This window comes from Xiphophorus maculatus, chromosome 2, assembly GCF_002775205.1.
Source record: "Xiphophorus maculatus strain JP 163 A chromosome 2, X_maculatus-5.0-male, whole genome shotgun sequence".
Classification (NCBI taxonomy): Eukaryota; Metazoa; Chordata; class Actinopteri; order Cyprinodontiformes; family Poeciliidae; genus Xiphophorus; species Xiphophorus maculatus.
In genome coordinates this window covers 508,379-522,924 of record NC_036444.1, presented here as the reverse complement: position 1 = coordinate 522,924, position 14,546 = coordinate 508,379, and the positions used below count along the sequence as shown (strand labels likewise).

Here is a 14,546-nt window from a genome sequence, read left to right as displayed (position 1 = left end):
TCAAACTGAGAGCATCTCCATGCGTCCAACATCAATACCTGGGAGGATATTTGAGGGATTTCTTTCAGCTGCTTTGCTCTTATCATCTCCTCCATTCTTCTGATTTTCTGTAGAAAAACAGAAACAAAACTGAGCAATAAATCATCCAACGGATGCAGAAGTTGGAGCGACGAGCGTTTCCGGAAGGATCCAGAGGAGAAAAACTGTTTCCGTTTCTGTTCTTCCTCTTTCCATTCACCGCTGAGGCGGAGGAAATGCCGCTCTGCAGCGCAGCAGAGAAATAAACGACAAAGTCCGATTCTGAGGAGAAACCACCTGGCAGAGAAGATGCTAAAGACGTCACAGTTACACCATTCAAATAAAACAATAAGGACTTTTAGTTTACTATTTAAAAATCCTTCAACCCAGTCAGCTGAAAAACATGAAGGGACTTCAAGTCGTTCATTTGGATTAATTACAGAGATTTCAACGCATTGAAAATTTTAACAGGACGAATCACACTTGTTGTCTTTTTACATGTAAAAGTCCAGAGTCTTAGCATTCATGTGTTTCTGGTACAGCAGTAAATCACAATGTGATGAAGTAATGACAGACCCTCAACTTAATTTGAATAAACATTTTAATAAGAAATAATTTAGAAACCAAATTCTTTAAATAAATATGGAAAAATTAAGCAGCTCAGTGAGAACACAGTTTAAACTAAGCAGAGTTGGTGGTCAGAGTGCCGCCGTGTGATCAGAGGGACTAACCTGCCGGCTGCTTCTGCTTGCTGCAGCGCTGCGCCCGCGCATACAGCACCGCCTGCTGCACCTCCTCCAGCTGCTGCTCCAGGCTCAGGAAGTGGAAGTCGGTGCATTCTTTCGCCACCGTGGCAAAGTCTGGAGGTCAGCAGAGAAAAAGCCTGAACCCGACTGTGAGCCGCTGCCGCGTCGCACGCTGCCGCGTCGCACGCTGCCGGACAGGAGCTGCAGCAGCAGGAAGAGCAGCTGTGATGCTCATCAGCTGCTTTCATTCATCAACTTCAGTTTATTATCAAAACAAGGCAGAGAAACGAAAAGATTAATCAGCAGCTGCTGCCCGTCAAGCCGGCAGTCAGTCTCCACCGCCCTGCAGCTTCTGGATGCATCACTGCTGCTGCAGCAGCTACAACACACCTGCTGCTGCTGCAACACACCTGCTGCTGCATTCATCTGATGCTGTAGCAGCATCAGATGAATGCTGCTTGCAGTGGGCCTAGCGTTCTGCCAGGTGTGAAACAACCTGAATGTCTGAGAGGAATCACATCTGGGTCAGAGGTCAGAGGTCACATGAGGGCCTGCAGGTCCTCCCATCCGGTTTGTTTTATAGATCAGGATCTTTGTGATGGCGGTTTCAGTTTCCTTCAGAAACCAGACCAAGAGCTGCAGGACGGGAGCCCCCTGCTGTGCCTTTGTTTTGCAGGAACAGCTTTAATCTTTACAGAAAGAAGAAATCTATTAAACCACATTTAGCTTCTTTAAATTTGTAGTCCCTGACCAGGTCATAATTTAAATGATCCAGTTAAAGAAATGAGAATGAATCATGTAACAAAGTCTCTAAATATTTCATTTCAAATGAATTCTTTCAGCTGAATCAATCCTGCTTCATCCCTTCACTTTTTAGATCGCTGAATGATTTCTGGCTTCACTAATAAATGAAAACCTTCCTGTAAAATGATCCAACAGGTTCTAATAAGTACAAGATGTTCAGCTTGCGGGAGAAATCCTGCCAAGAGGTGAAATGATGAGAGTACACAGTAACGTGGCTAAGATGGCCGACCTCTCTTGATGCCGCTGTAGGAGTTGACCCGGTTGTCCACCAGCAGCACCAGGCCGCAGAGCGAGGACGAGTAGAGCGACAGCGCCGTCTGCAGGCGCCGCAGCTTGGCGCCGCTGCTGCTGTGGCGCCGGTGCTTGCAGAAGTCCAACACGTCGGCGCGGACCAGACGCAGGTTGTGCATCGTCTTGAGCTGCGCTCCTGCGTGAACAGAGAACAGCTTGAGGAGACGCCATGCTTTCCACCTGCAGGGGGCGCCGTCAGGCTGCAGGAGAAGCAGAGGCACCTAGGTGGATGGTGAAGCTCTCCTCCAGCAGCGGCTGCTCCTCAAACGGCCTGCAGCCACCGTCTGCAGCCTCCGCCAGCCGGCCCGGCTGCACCTTGATCTCCTCGCTGCAAAACACCAATCAGAGCAAATCCAACTTCACCGTCGCTCGCCCATCTGCTCAGAACCAGCCGGGTTCTACAGCAGGATCAGGATCCAAGGTAGAGGAGAAACGTTTTCTCACATTCCGTCCTCTCCTGCTGCAGGCCTCGGCTTATTTCACCAGAGAGCAGCCGGACGGCGAAGTGGAACAAAATCCTGGTGTTGACAGACTCACTTGATTTTGCTGCTGTTGTTGGATTTCTGCAGATCCTGGTGCAGCTTGATGACCCAGTCCTGGTACTCCTGCTTCTGGATGGCCGTCACCTGCTTCAGCTCGTTCGCCCACCTGTTCTCCAGCACCTGCAGAGAGAGAGAGGGCAGGACGACGTGTCCTCAGAGTGGACGTCTTCACAGGACGACGTGTCCTCAGAGTGGATGTGTCTCTCCTGCTGTTTACCTGCTGAGCATCAAAGTGTTGTGAAGCCACGGCGTTGACATCGTGGTCGCTCAGCGTGTTTCCCAGCTCATGCATCACTTTGTCCATCTCTGCTGCCTGCCTGGAGACGGAGGACAGACGGAGGACAGACAGAGCAGTCATTGCCTCAGGAGGAAACCAGTTGCTGCCAGGTGGAAGGAAAACCTTCAGAATTTTATTTTTATCAGCAAAATGGGGGATTTATCAGCTCACGGAAAATAAAAATAACGTGGAAATAATGAAACTAAGAAGAAACAGTTGAATTAATTTACACTAAATCTGATGATCATTATGTATGAACTGATTAATAACTGGATGCTGATTGATTGGAGAATCTTACAGAGGTGAACCAGATGAAGCTGGATTCAGCCCAAAGAAGCGTTTAGAAGAGGAAACTGTTGATGTTTGCTTTGCTGCAAATGATCCAACATTCACTGAGGGAATGCTGCTATCGATTCTCTTTGAGGCAAGAGAATGGTCATTTTTTTCATTTAAAAAAAGAATTGAATTATTTGGTTATTTGCATCTTTTAATACATTTCTAATATTGCATAAAAACGATTAAAATGATTGAATGAAAAATCAGCAGGATGTGATTTTTTGATGTGACTAATGGTCAAAACAGTGGACTGTTGACCTGCTCGGCGCTACCTCTCCTGCAGCTTGCTGAGCTCCACGTCTCGCTCGCTGATCAGCTCCGACACGCTGACGAAGTAGCTGTGCTCCAGGTTCAGCAGCGTGTCGGAGGCGGGCGAGTGGATCAGCTCGTGGTAAACGTCGGCGAAGTCTTCGTCCCAGCTGGGCTCTTCGGGCCGAGCGTGCTCCAGGCTGGTCTGAGGAATACAAACAGTGACCCCTGCTGGAGGGTTGGGGAATCACAACCGCATCAATCCGAAAACAGTAACTCTATTTTAACAGATTAGGATTCAGACACATTTAAAAAACTTTTTTTCCCATCAGCTATTTTTCTTTTCATGAACATGAAATTCTCCTGGATCAGAATAATAATAATCATTATTAATCTTTGAAGAAATCTGGCATTTTCCACATAGATGAGTGATTGAATATTTATTTTGTCAACTGTTTCAGAGTGATTTTTAAATGTGGCCCGGTACCAGGTCAGAACCCAGCTGTGTGACTGCAGGTTCAGTGTGAATGTTTGAACTGGACCCTGAAGACAGGAGAGGAACTCAGAGAAAGTCTCAGCAGCTCTGATTGTTGGTTCGTTGTGACGTTTGTGTGCAGAGCGCCGCAATAATCGCAGAGAACAATCAAAGTCCAGGGGCCTCATGTACAAAGTGGCGCAGGCACAAAAAATGTGCAGCACCATATTTTACACACAAGTCGGCGTGTATAAAGTTTAACTTTGCGTAAATATACACACACGGTTTGCTGGCATAAAAATGTGCGGCAGCAAACTTTTTCTGTGGACAATATCAAACTACAAAGCATCAAAACTCACTAAATACACTGAAACCTGATGACATTCAGTTATTTAGAAGCATCAAACCTGATGATTTAGCTTGTTTTTCATGATTTCAATATTTTATTGTTTAAAGTAAACAATGAAACTGAACCGCATTTATCCTCAGACAATAACCTACACACACACAAAATAAAGAAAGCAAAAATAAAAGGATGCAAAAACCTCACTAGAATGTAAAAAATACATTTCCTCAGTTTGTGTCTCAAAGATGTTACGCAGTATTCTGTGCGAAATACATCTATGGGTCATTTATTCTCACTAAAAAAAATAAAACATGGTTGGATCAGCAGATTAACTCCAGACAGTTTGATTATTGATCAGGTGATCAGGTGTGGAGACAATCCCAGGTATATCAGTAGCTGCATCAAGGTGAGCCGCTACCTGAGGAGCTTTGGCTCTGATGGAGAACATGGAGCCATTGATCAGAGATCAGATTGATCTGCTGGTTTCTGATCGTTTAGATTCATCCAGACTGATCATCCTGGAGCTCTGAGCAGAACTTAAAGCTGGGTTGGCCTTATGTGACCTGAAAGCACCTTTTAAATAAACTATATTATTATTGTTATTATAGATCCTTGTACTGGTACAAACAAGGACGTTGCCATGGTTACTGCTTCACGTGGCGGCAGACTTCCGGGTATTTATACTAATTTACATTAAGATGTTTTTATGGAGGTGACGGCGGAGCAGCAGCTGCTCTGCTTCCTGTAAATCAGGATGTATAAAGGAAAGGTGAGCAGGTATCTGCAAGACTTCATACATCCAGATTTTTTTGTGCGCCGCACTTTTCTAAATTTGTCCTACACCAAGTTTTAGTGTGAAACTGCGCAGTGTTTTAAACATGAGGCCCCAGAGCTGCAGCAGTCAGAGCCGTTCACGCAGCAGCAGCTGCAGGTGTTTGTACCTGAGCGTAGGATGCCGCCCACGCGCTGGTCAGCTGGTTGACGTCCACGGTGCCGCAGGCGAGGCGCTGCAGGCCCAGCTCTGCCTCCCGGTCGAAGTCCAGGCCGCTCTGCTCCTCCATGAAGGCGGAGAGGGCGGCTTGCAGCTCTGCACAGACACACAGAGCTCAGTCACACTGATGGCGCATTTCAGGTTAGAGGTCATGTTTTCATTACATGCAGCTGGAAAAATCATCACAATCAGCAGAAATAGAGACTTTTAAACCAACTGCAGTTTTCTGGCCGATCGCCAATCTTTAAAATGTCCGACCTGCCGATTCTGATTTTGGTCGATACTGAATTATTTTGTCTGAAATGTTGCTGAATAAACCCAGAAAGTGGCTGAGATGGAGACAGTCTGGTGGGCGGGGCCAACCTGGTGGGCGGGGCTAACAGTCAAACCTCCCACAGCGACAGAGGACAGAGGCTGATGTCTGCTGAGGAAGAGAAGATCTCTGGATGAGATCGGCTGATCGGCCTGATTTATCGCTGCAGCTCCAGTAATGTGTTTCACTCTGTGATTCAATAATACTGTAAACATTTAATTTATTGTGTTGGTCTAGATATTTATATTTTTCCTGTAGTGTCTGGCCACTCCTAGGAGAGATTTCTGGGAACGTCACTGCAGGTGAAGGACTGAAACTCAGACTTCTGTCCTCAACCAGACAGCAGAGGGAGGGATAAAGTTCGCGCACCGGGATGCAGCCTGGAAACAGGCCGCTTCCTCCGCGGCTATCGGCTCCAGCAGTGGGCCGACTGAAGCTGCGTTATGAACCGCTTTCAAAGCTCAGAGCTGCAGCCTCACCATCTTCTATGTAGCAGGGGATTTTGTGTAGCAGCATGAGCCTCCCGTGCAGATCCCTGATGTTCAGCTGGACCGGAAGCTGCAGAGGAACTCTGAGCACGCAGGTGTTCTTCCCGGCCTTGAACTCGAACACGAACTCCCTGTCGGTGGTTCCGCTCGCTTTGCTTCTGCTTCTCTTCATGGTGTCCGGAGCTGGAAACGGAGAGGAGGCTTCAGGGTTCAGAAACAGCCGAAGCGACATGGCGGCGCCCGCCGGAGCCTCCGTGAAGCTCCTGAGGTTCAGAGTCAGACAAAAATCACAACATTCCTGAAGTTTACCTGAGAATAAATGAACAGAGACGTCAATTCTGCTGTTGGAGCAGATCAGCTGACCGGTTCACTATTGTGCGTCTTCTGCTTCTTCCACTTCGTTGTTTATTGCGGTTTACAGCGAATTGGTGCAATAGCGCCACCTACTGGTACGGAGTGTGAACCGGGACTTCACTGAAGGATTATATTCTGTTATAAAACTGTTAATTTGAGATAAAATATTATCTGACAACTATTGCTTTTTGAGTTATATTTAACAAATCAACCAAATCTAGTTTTACTTTCATTTTATTTAACTATTGGATCAGCTGTTGTCTTTCTTCCTAGTTATTTTGACAGTATAACATGTTTTATTATCTCATCAACTCCACAGTATTCAGACTTTTCTGAATGCACGAACTGTTCTTTGCTATGAATTCCTTAATTCATACAGGTTTTGCATGATATGCCCCTGGTTTTGAAGACCTGCGACTAATATTTACCCTATTATGTTTTTGCTTAAGTGCTTATTTAGAAACATAAATGTAATTCTAAGGGTAATTTTAAATTAAAAGAGAGTACATTTCAGATAAAATAATAAAAACACTCAATTTCCTTCACGGGACAGTATTATCTATTTTCCAGGCACATTGTATAATTTATAATCCAATCAAGTAGCTACCTTCAACTGTCACGGAAAATCGGAATAATTGCGAGTGGGATTAATAAAGTATTGTTTAAACTGAATTGAATTTGTGGAAAAAGAAAAAAAAAAGTGTAACAATGAATCATTTCCCTGCGCTTCACAAAATTGCAGTACTTTGTGCTGCTGTCATATAAACTATGTACATTTAGTGTCTGGAAGGAAGAACATGTTTATGTTAGCATAAAAATGCTCGTTTTATATTCTATAAATAGCCCTGCCAGTCTGACATAATTTAGCATATTTGCGCATGCGTGCTTTTTCATACGTTGCGCGTTCCAACTGGAGTTTCTTCAAGTTTTGGTGAATAAGGGTTCGCGGTAAACTCTGCAACTCTACCAGGGCGAAGAATGCATTTTCTCACTCATAAAAAACTAATCTTCAAAACTGTTCAGTTTCATGGGCATTTTATGTCATAAAAACATATTTTTTAGATTAGCGTTTTATATGTATTCCGCAATTTCCCGTTGTTTAGCTCCACGCTTTCAGCTCGGGGGAAGTATTGGCGGTCGGCCCCCAGCGGATTGAACCGTCCCGTCATTCCTCGCGTGGCCAACGGCTCTCTACCGACTGCTCATTGAATTACAGTCCGCGGCTTGTTCGGCTCGGTTTTACGGAGTGATCCGCGGAGATCCGGGCCATACCGACCCAACAAACACCGCTACACCGTCCGGGCTTCTGCTGGTCGTCCGGCGTGCCGCTCCTGGACTCGCTGGCTGAATATTGTCGGGGAAGAACGGCAGAGCTAGTACCCAGCGATGATGGAGCTGGAGTCGGCCTGTAGCCGAGGCGACCCGGGGACTCCCGGGGACTCGCTTCAGCCGCAGACCCCGAGCCGGCACGAGAAGAGCCTGGGCCTGCTCACCACCAAGTTTGTGACCCTGCTGCAGGAGGCGAAGGACGGGGTCCTGGACCTGAAGGCGGTGGGTCTTTGTCAGTTAGCACATGTCACAACCTTAGCATTAGCTCCAGCTAGCTGCAGGCTGCTTTCAATGAATTATACACTTTAGCTCATAGCTTTCAACTTTAGCTGCGGTTTTTTTTTGTTTCTCGTTTGAGCCAAACCGGCGCGGTTCCGCGGGACTGTCGGAGCTTTCCGGGCCGGAATCCCGGTGTTAGCCCGGAGTGACGTTTGAAAACACCGGGTAACTTGTCAGGCTCTGCCCCCTGCAGATTCAAAGTGTGGAAAGTGGGTCAGCTTTTGTCTCCTCAGCCGAAGCTGCAGCAGCAGGTTTCCTCTTCCTCAGGGATGAAGGCTTTGTCTCTGGAGGACACGTCTTCAGTCGTTATTCTCCACTAATTACTCAAAAGCATAGAAACTAAGAGAGTTAAAACCCTGAACGCTCTGGTTGGTGCTGATCAGACTCCGGGATAAAGCAGGTACATGTAGCTGCTCCTGTCAGGCTGTGGGGTTTAAGAACAAAATACTCACTTTTTAACCTTTAAGTAACATTTAGCTGTTGGTCAGAGACCTGCAGGTTGTTGTGAAGCTATAACGTCCAGGAAAAATACAGTTTTAGTTGTTTGTTTATACATGATTAAATGTCACTTAAAAAATAATTTCTCACTTTCATACAGACATGTTCACTGGGATAAAACGGCAAAATGAACTGATTATTACAGTTACGCTGTTCTGCAAACTGTGACCCTTTAACAACTTTGACTAAAGCATTTTTAAATGAACCGTTTTTAAATATAGATTAATTTATGACCATCAGTTTTTCCAGCAGTCTCTGTAAGTCTGCTGCTGTTTTTATTTGTAAATAATCTGGTGATTATATATTCATGTATGTCTTGCAAACTTTTACTTTCCAAATTATTCCACTCTGTAGCACATTTCTTTGAATCAGTTTCTATTTTTTAATAATTACATACTTATTTTTCTTATGCTGTAAATGTGTCCTTGCTGGTCAGCCTCTTGTTATTATTATTATTATTATTATTACTATTTGCATATTTTTAGCTGTCTTGTGAACATTCACGTTCCCACTGACCTTTGCACTGTGACACCTGGATTTTCCAGCAGAAAGAAACTTTATTTTCAATATAACAACACATCCAGGCGTTATCGGTTTTTAATGGAATAATTTAATTAAATTTACACATCAGAATGACACTAAAAGTATTAATAATATTTTAGATCAATGTTTTATTTTTTTTTTTTACTAAATATTTCTTCCAAAATATCATCAACTCGTACAAGAAGATATTTCTGTCTTCCTTTTGGATTTTTCCCCCTTTTCTTTTAAAATAATATATTTCCTATAGTTGATATCAATGAATATGCTAATTTGACTGAGAGCGACTGAGAAATGGCTCCTTGGACTGGAAACATTGCATTTAGAATAAAATTATATTTATTTATTGTCGGTTTGATTTTCACACTCTGATCTAGACAAACATGTAGATTAATCATTAACTAAACATTATTGTTTTTAAATACTTATTATTTTATGAAATGTCCCCCGACTGTCCCCTGAATATAAGTGAAGGAGAGATGTAGCCAGCTGACTGGCAGTGCACAGCAGTGCTCTCCTCAGCTTTATGCTGAAACTGTGAATTAGCAGAAAAGAACTTTCACTTCTGGCTTCTGAAAGATGGAGGAAGAGAAACATGACGCTGTAATTGTAACGTTTGAAATAAACCTGGTTTGGTCTCAGGGTCCTGGTTCAGGAAACGATTGGGTCGGTCTGCTGGTTCTGGTCGATTCAGAACAGAAACATGTGAAACTCTGCAGCGGCACAGGAAGGAAGCGGGAGCCCCAGCATGATGCTGCCTTTACATCCCGTTTTCTCCGCAGGCTGCAGACACTCTGGCCGTACGGCAGAAACGACGCATCTATGACATCACTAACGTCCTGGAGGGAATCGGTCTGATCGAGAAGAAGTCCAAGAACAGCATCCAGTGGAAGTAAGTTTCCCTCATTTCTCCTGGATGAATCTGCAGCGCCCCCTGGAACTGAACAACTATATTACATCAAGTCATATAAAAGAATAAAATGTTTCAGTTAACAACCAGTCCATGGCTGCCAGCAGGGAACATGGTTTATGTTTTTATGGCTTTTCAAGGGAAAAGTTGGACCAAGATTAACATGAATTAAAGCAGTTCCGTGAAAACATCAATGATTTCATGTAATTATTATTATTTATTCTTCTACTCATACTGTAATAAACAATAAAAACTTAGATCAGAACTAATGCTGACAAATAAGAAAACGATGTTAAAGCAGAAATACATAACGTTATTAATAATAACATTAATAGATTAGATGGTAAAGTTTGACGCTGACGTCTCTGTGTGTCTCTGCATGACCACGCGCTGATGGTGCGTTTAAGGGGCGTGGGACCAGGCTGCAACACCAGGGAGATTGCAGACAAGCTGATGGAGCTGAAAGCCGAGCTGGACGATCTGGCGCTGCGGGAGAACGAGCTGGACCAGCAGAAGGTCTGGGTCCAGCAGAGCATCAAGAACGTCACCGACGACTCCGGGAACAGCCCATATCCTTCTGGACCCGAACAGAACCACCGGAACCGGCCTTACCGAGTTTAACTAAACCTCCAGTCAGCTGGTTTTGCTGATAAACTGTCTGAAAACGACATTTAGAGTTTTATCTTTCTTTCTGACGGAGTTTTTATATTTTAGTTTAAATTTTTGTTCTGTACACTAAAACTGTCTCAGTGCTGCCCTCTGTGCTGATCGGTGGTACTGCAGCCATGAGTGCTGCCCTCTGTGCTGATCGGTGGTACTGCAGTGTCTCAGTGCTGCCCTCTGTGCTGATCGGTGGTACTGCAGTGTCTCAGTGCTGCCCTCTGTGCTGATCGGTGGTACTGCAGTGTCTCAGTGCTGCCCTCTGTGCTGATCGGTGGTACTGCAGTGTCTCAGTGCTGCCCTCTGTGCTGATCGGTGGTACTGCAGTGTCTCAGTGCTGCCCTCTGTGCTGATCGGTGGTACTGCAGTTGGATTCTGCTGCAGAGCAGAATCATCAGCCTCCAAATGTCCTGATGACGACTTCATTCCGCTCTGCTTCCTCAGATTAGAATTAATAATAATAATAATAAATATGAACATCCTGAGCAGGAAACCTTTCAGAATAAAAGCTGTCAGTGTATTATCTGCTTGTTGCTCGGACCGACCTTAACGCTCTCATACGATGGCCTACGTAAAGCACGAAGACCTCTGTGGAGCGTTTAAAGGTAAAACTGTCTGGAGAACATTTAGGTTCATTGTCCCTGCTGGCTGTCTCTCATGACCTTTGACCCTGCAGGGGACACTCTGCTGGCCATCCGGGCCCCCATTGGGACGCAGCTGGAGGTTCCTGTACCAGAACTCGTAAGTAGCTATGATTATGACCCAGTCGGGTCAGAGCCAGGGTAATCGTGTGTGCGTGTGTGTGCGCAGGTCCTTAATGGACAGAGGAAGTACCAGATCCGTCTGAAGAGTACCTCTGGACCCATTGAGGTTCTCCTGGTCAATAAGGACCCGTCCAGCGCCGCTCCGGTGGTTCTGCCCGTCCCGCCTCCTGATGACATCCTGCACAGCCTGCCGGCGCCGACGGCGACCCAGACGACCCCCCAGGCTCCAAAGGTCCTCACCTCACACTGGACAGGAAATACATTAGAAAAAGTCTTTGTGGTCCCTCGGTGGACCGATCCGGGTCGGCCTTCCCCTCTCTGGGTCCAGAACCACAGCTCTCTCCCAGACCGACCCAGCACCCTGTGCAGCAATAAACCTGATCGGTTCGGCTTCCAGGGGAATCGGAGCGTTCTCAGGCTGCAGGCCGAACGTCGCATTTTATCCGACATACGACTGAAAGAGTCAGTGAACGCATCACATCCCAACCCCACCTCTCCGGGTCAGAAGCTGCAGTCGATGCTCCACTAAGGGCCGCTGCTGTTAGCTTTGCTCTTGTAAATGATTATTTTAATAATGTATTGATAATTGTGATGGTTTATCGAATAAATCAGTAAAATAAATGTCTGGTGGAGGATCTGCTGGGGGAAACATGGCGCCATGTTGGACTCCGAGCTGCTTCTGGTTCAGAGACAAAATGATGGAAACGTTTCTGTTGCATCTGATCCGTCTGCAGCAGCATGACATGACATTTCCTCTCGCCTGCAGCTCTGCAAGCCGCATCCAGCCATAAAACCAGCCGCAGCAACGCCGGGCGCCGCAGCAACGCCGGGCGCCGCAGCAACGCCGGGCGCCGCAGCTGCAGGTAACCAAAACTTGAACTGGAGTGTTTGCATGTTAGACTTTCTCTAGATGAGGCAGTCATTAGAAACTGGATTTGGGGCATCAGCTTTAATAGAATAATGAAATGCAGGTTTGGGTGAATTAAAACTGCTTTATAGTCAGTTATTATGATATTAAAAATGCATACAGGGTGGCTGTTAAAAGATGAATGTTTTGTTTTGTGTCTCTTATTTGTCTTTTGAAATGTTGAGCTTTTAATAAAACTTCGGTCGTCATCAGCCACTCCATGCAGCCGTGCCTCATTTGTCTCCTTCTTGAATCAAAGTTTGGGCCAGAAATGGCCCCCCAACCACACTTTGGACACCGCTGGCTTAAAGTACAACTAACACCACTGAGAAACATGTTTTAGATTTCATGTGTTTTCCATATTTCTCCCTCTGTGTGTTTGGCCTCAGATGCGAGCGCTCAGCTCAGCGCTGCGGCAGACTGTGCTGCAGCGGTTCCGCAGCAGCTGCAGTCCTCCGCCTCCCTGGACGGTTCTGCTTCCTCGGCCGGATTCCAGCCCGTCAAGTCGGATCCGTCTGAGCGTGAGTCTCTGGGATAATTATTCATAATGATGCTGATTAATGTGCTGAAGTGTGCGGCTGACTTGAGCTCTGATGTTTCTCCAGTTTTGGATTTTCCCAAAGAGCTTTCTGAAATGTTTGACCCGACTAAAGGCGAGTTCAGCTCTGCTGCCAGATAACCTGAATGTCTGATCTTCATAGCCATTTCTAAATGTTTGATATTAATAACCATCTGCTGTTTTCTGCCTGCAGAGATGATGCCTGGAGACCTGCTGGAGGACCTGATGTCGTCAGAAGGTATCCTGACGTTCCGACGCTCCATGAAGCTCTGTCTTCTTTCTCACCAACTAAACGCTTTCAGTCGTGAAACGGAAACTAGAAATCGGGTCGTGTTTTCCTTCATCGACAGGATAATGATTATTAAAACGGACGTTTCGGTAGCAGGTTGCCATGGTAACGGCTGTGTCAGTTTGGCGGCTTAATCTTTCGCAGCCTGAACCCAACAGGAAACGTTTTTCAAAATAAAATGAAAGTTGGAAGAATTTCAAACGTCAGGAGACAAAATTTGATCCAAACAAAAGAATTTATAATATTCTGCATCAAGATGAACTTTGACCTCTGTTCAGGCCCAATTAGAAACACATTCAGCTGGGAGAAGATCAGGAGCGGCTGCTGGCGCATGGAGGCACTGGGAATACTGGGAAACATCCCACTGGGAACACAGGTGGGGCCCTTTGGGTCGAGTCGGGTCCGGCTGAGTGCTCCGGACGTTGCTCCCCTGAACAGACCGGTCCAGACCTGCAGAACCTGAACCACCAGGAAGGATCCAGCTGCCGGAAACCTGCAGCGGTGGAACCAGAACCCGGATGTGCGGATGCCTTCGGGCAGTTCTCAGACGATGCGTCGCCATGGCAACCCGGCCCGTGCAGCAGATCTCTGATTTTCTGTTTGTCTCCTGAACGTTTTCCAGGTTTCATTTCCTTCTAAAGAACGTTTCGGGATTCTGGATGTAAAAACGTTTTTGCTTCGCTGTGAGACGCTGTGTTCTGATTTTAGATGGTTCTGACCTCTGACCTCTGGCTCCTTTAACCGTTCTGCCGTTCCCCCTCAGTGTTCTCGCCTCTCCTCCGCCTGTCACCTCCGCCCAGCGACCATGACTACATCTACAACCTGGATGAGACCGAGGGCCTCTGTGACTTGTTCGACGTCCCCATCCTTAACCTCTGACCCCGTCTGGCCCGCCTTCAGCCTCCTGCGGCGCTGCTGCGGCCTCCATCTGCGCCTCCTTCAGCTCCATGTACAGAAAACAGCCGGAAACTTTGAGCTTTTCCAAGGAAAAAGAGTCAAAACTATATTTTTTGCATTGTTGTGTACAAAGACTGGTGTGTGTGTGTGTGTGTGTGTGTGGACCTTTTGTACTGAAGAATCTCAGAGTGTCTCCTGGGAACCAGAAGATCCGGGTTCCGGGCCCGAACCGGCCTGGTCCTCCTTGTACATAGAGAATATATATTTTGTGATAGCGGCGAACGATGCTTTATCATTTCTGCAGTTGGAACATAGAAAGTGACAAACTGTTCCCAGGAATCATGCAGCTTGGTCTCAATCCAGTCCTCCCAGTCTTCCCATTTTAACCAGTCAAATGTTAGTTGCAAGTCAAACAAGAAATTCATGTAAAAATGTGATCAGATTAAAATGACTGGGTTTTAAGGTTCTGTAAGGGATTTTTGAAGCCTCCAGGCCAGGGTAATGTTGAGCAGAATAATGATAAATATAAAGTTTTAACGCTGACCTTTCATCTCTGTATGTTTCTGTCTCGTCCATAAACTCTTTTAAATCTGGCCTCTGGTTCTTCTCAAATGATTCGGATCAAGTTTCTGATGGCTCCGGTAATTCTCCAGTGAAGATCCGTTTTCCTGGACTGCTGGATGA

General features: G+C 46.0%; 2 protein-coding genes across 3 annotated transcripts in view; one reads left to right on the top strand and one right to left on the bottom strand.

Moving 5' to 3' along the window:
• The window catches only part of c2h12orf4 (chromosome 2 C12orf4 homolog), a 28,022-nt gene extending 21,376 nt beyond the window's left edge, over positions 1 to 6,646 (bottom strand). The window contains exons 1-10 of one of the 2 annotated variants that reach the window (XM_023349553.1): positions 6,186 to 6,646; positions 5,868 to 6,059; positions 5,026 to 5,171; positions 3,287 to 3,468; positions 2,619 to 2,718; positions 2,397 to 2,521; positions 2,081 to 2,187; positions 1,798 to 1,995; positions 750 to 878; positions 39 to 107 (exon numbers count right to left, since the gene is read on the bottom strand). In XM_023349553.1, coding sequence (XP_023205321.1) covers positions 39 to 107; positions 750 to 878; positions 1,798 to 1,995; positions 2,081 to 2,187; positions 2,397 to 2,521; positions 2,619 to 2,718; positions 3,287 to 3,468; positions 5,026 to 5,171; positions 5,868 to 6,048 — 1,237 coding nt within the window. In that variant the 5' untranslated portion in view covers positions 6,049 to 6,059; positions 6,186 to 6,646. The other variant, XM_023349545.1, reaches the window with a different exon arrangement.
• Positions 6,647 to 7,376: 730 nt separating this feature from the next.
• Positions 7,377 to 14,455, top strand: e2f4 (E2F transcription factor 4). The gene is made up of 11 exons (XM_014475237.2): positions 7,377 to 7,781; positions 9,659 to 9,768; positions 10,194 to 10,355; positions 11,008 to 11,051; positions 11,123 to 11,187; positions 11,257 to 11,442; positions 11,977 to 12,073; positions 12,507 to 12,638; positions 12,723 to 12,770; positions 12,870 to 12,914; positions 13,729 to 14,455. Exons 1-11 carry the CDS (start codon positions 7,617 to 7,619, stop codon positions 13,842 to 13,844), a joined length of 1,170 nt encoding a protein of 389 aa, XP_014330723.1. The 5' UTR covers positions 7,377 to 7,616; the 3' UTR covers positions 13,845 to 14,455.
• Positions 14,456 to 14,546: the final 91 nt, after the last annotated feature.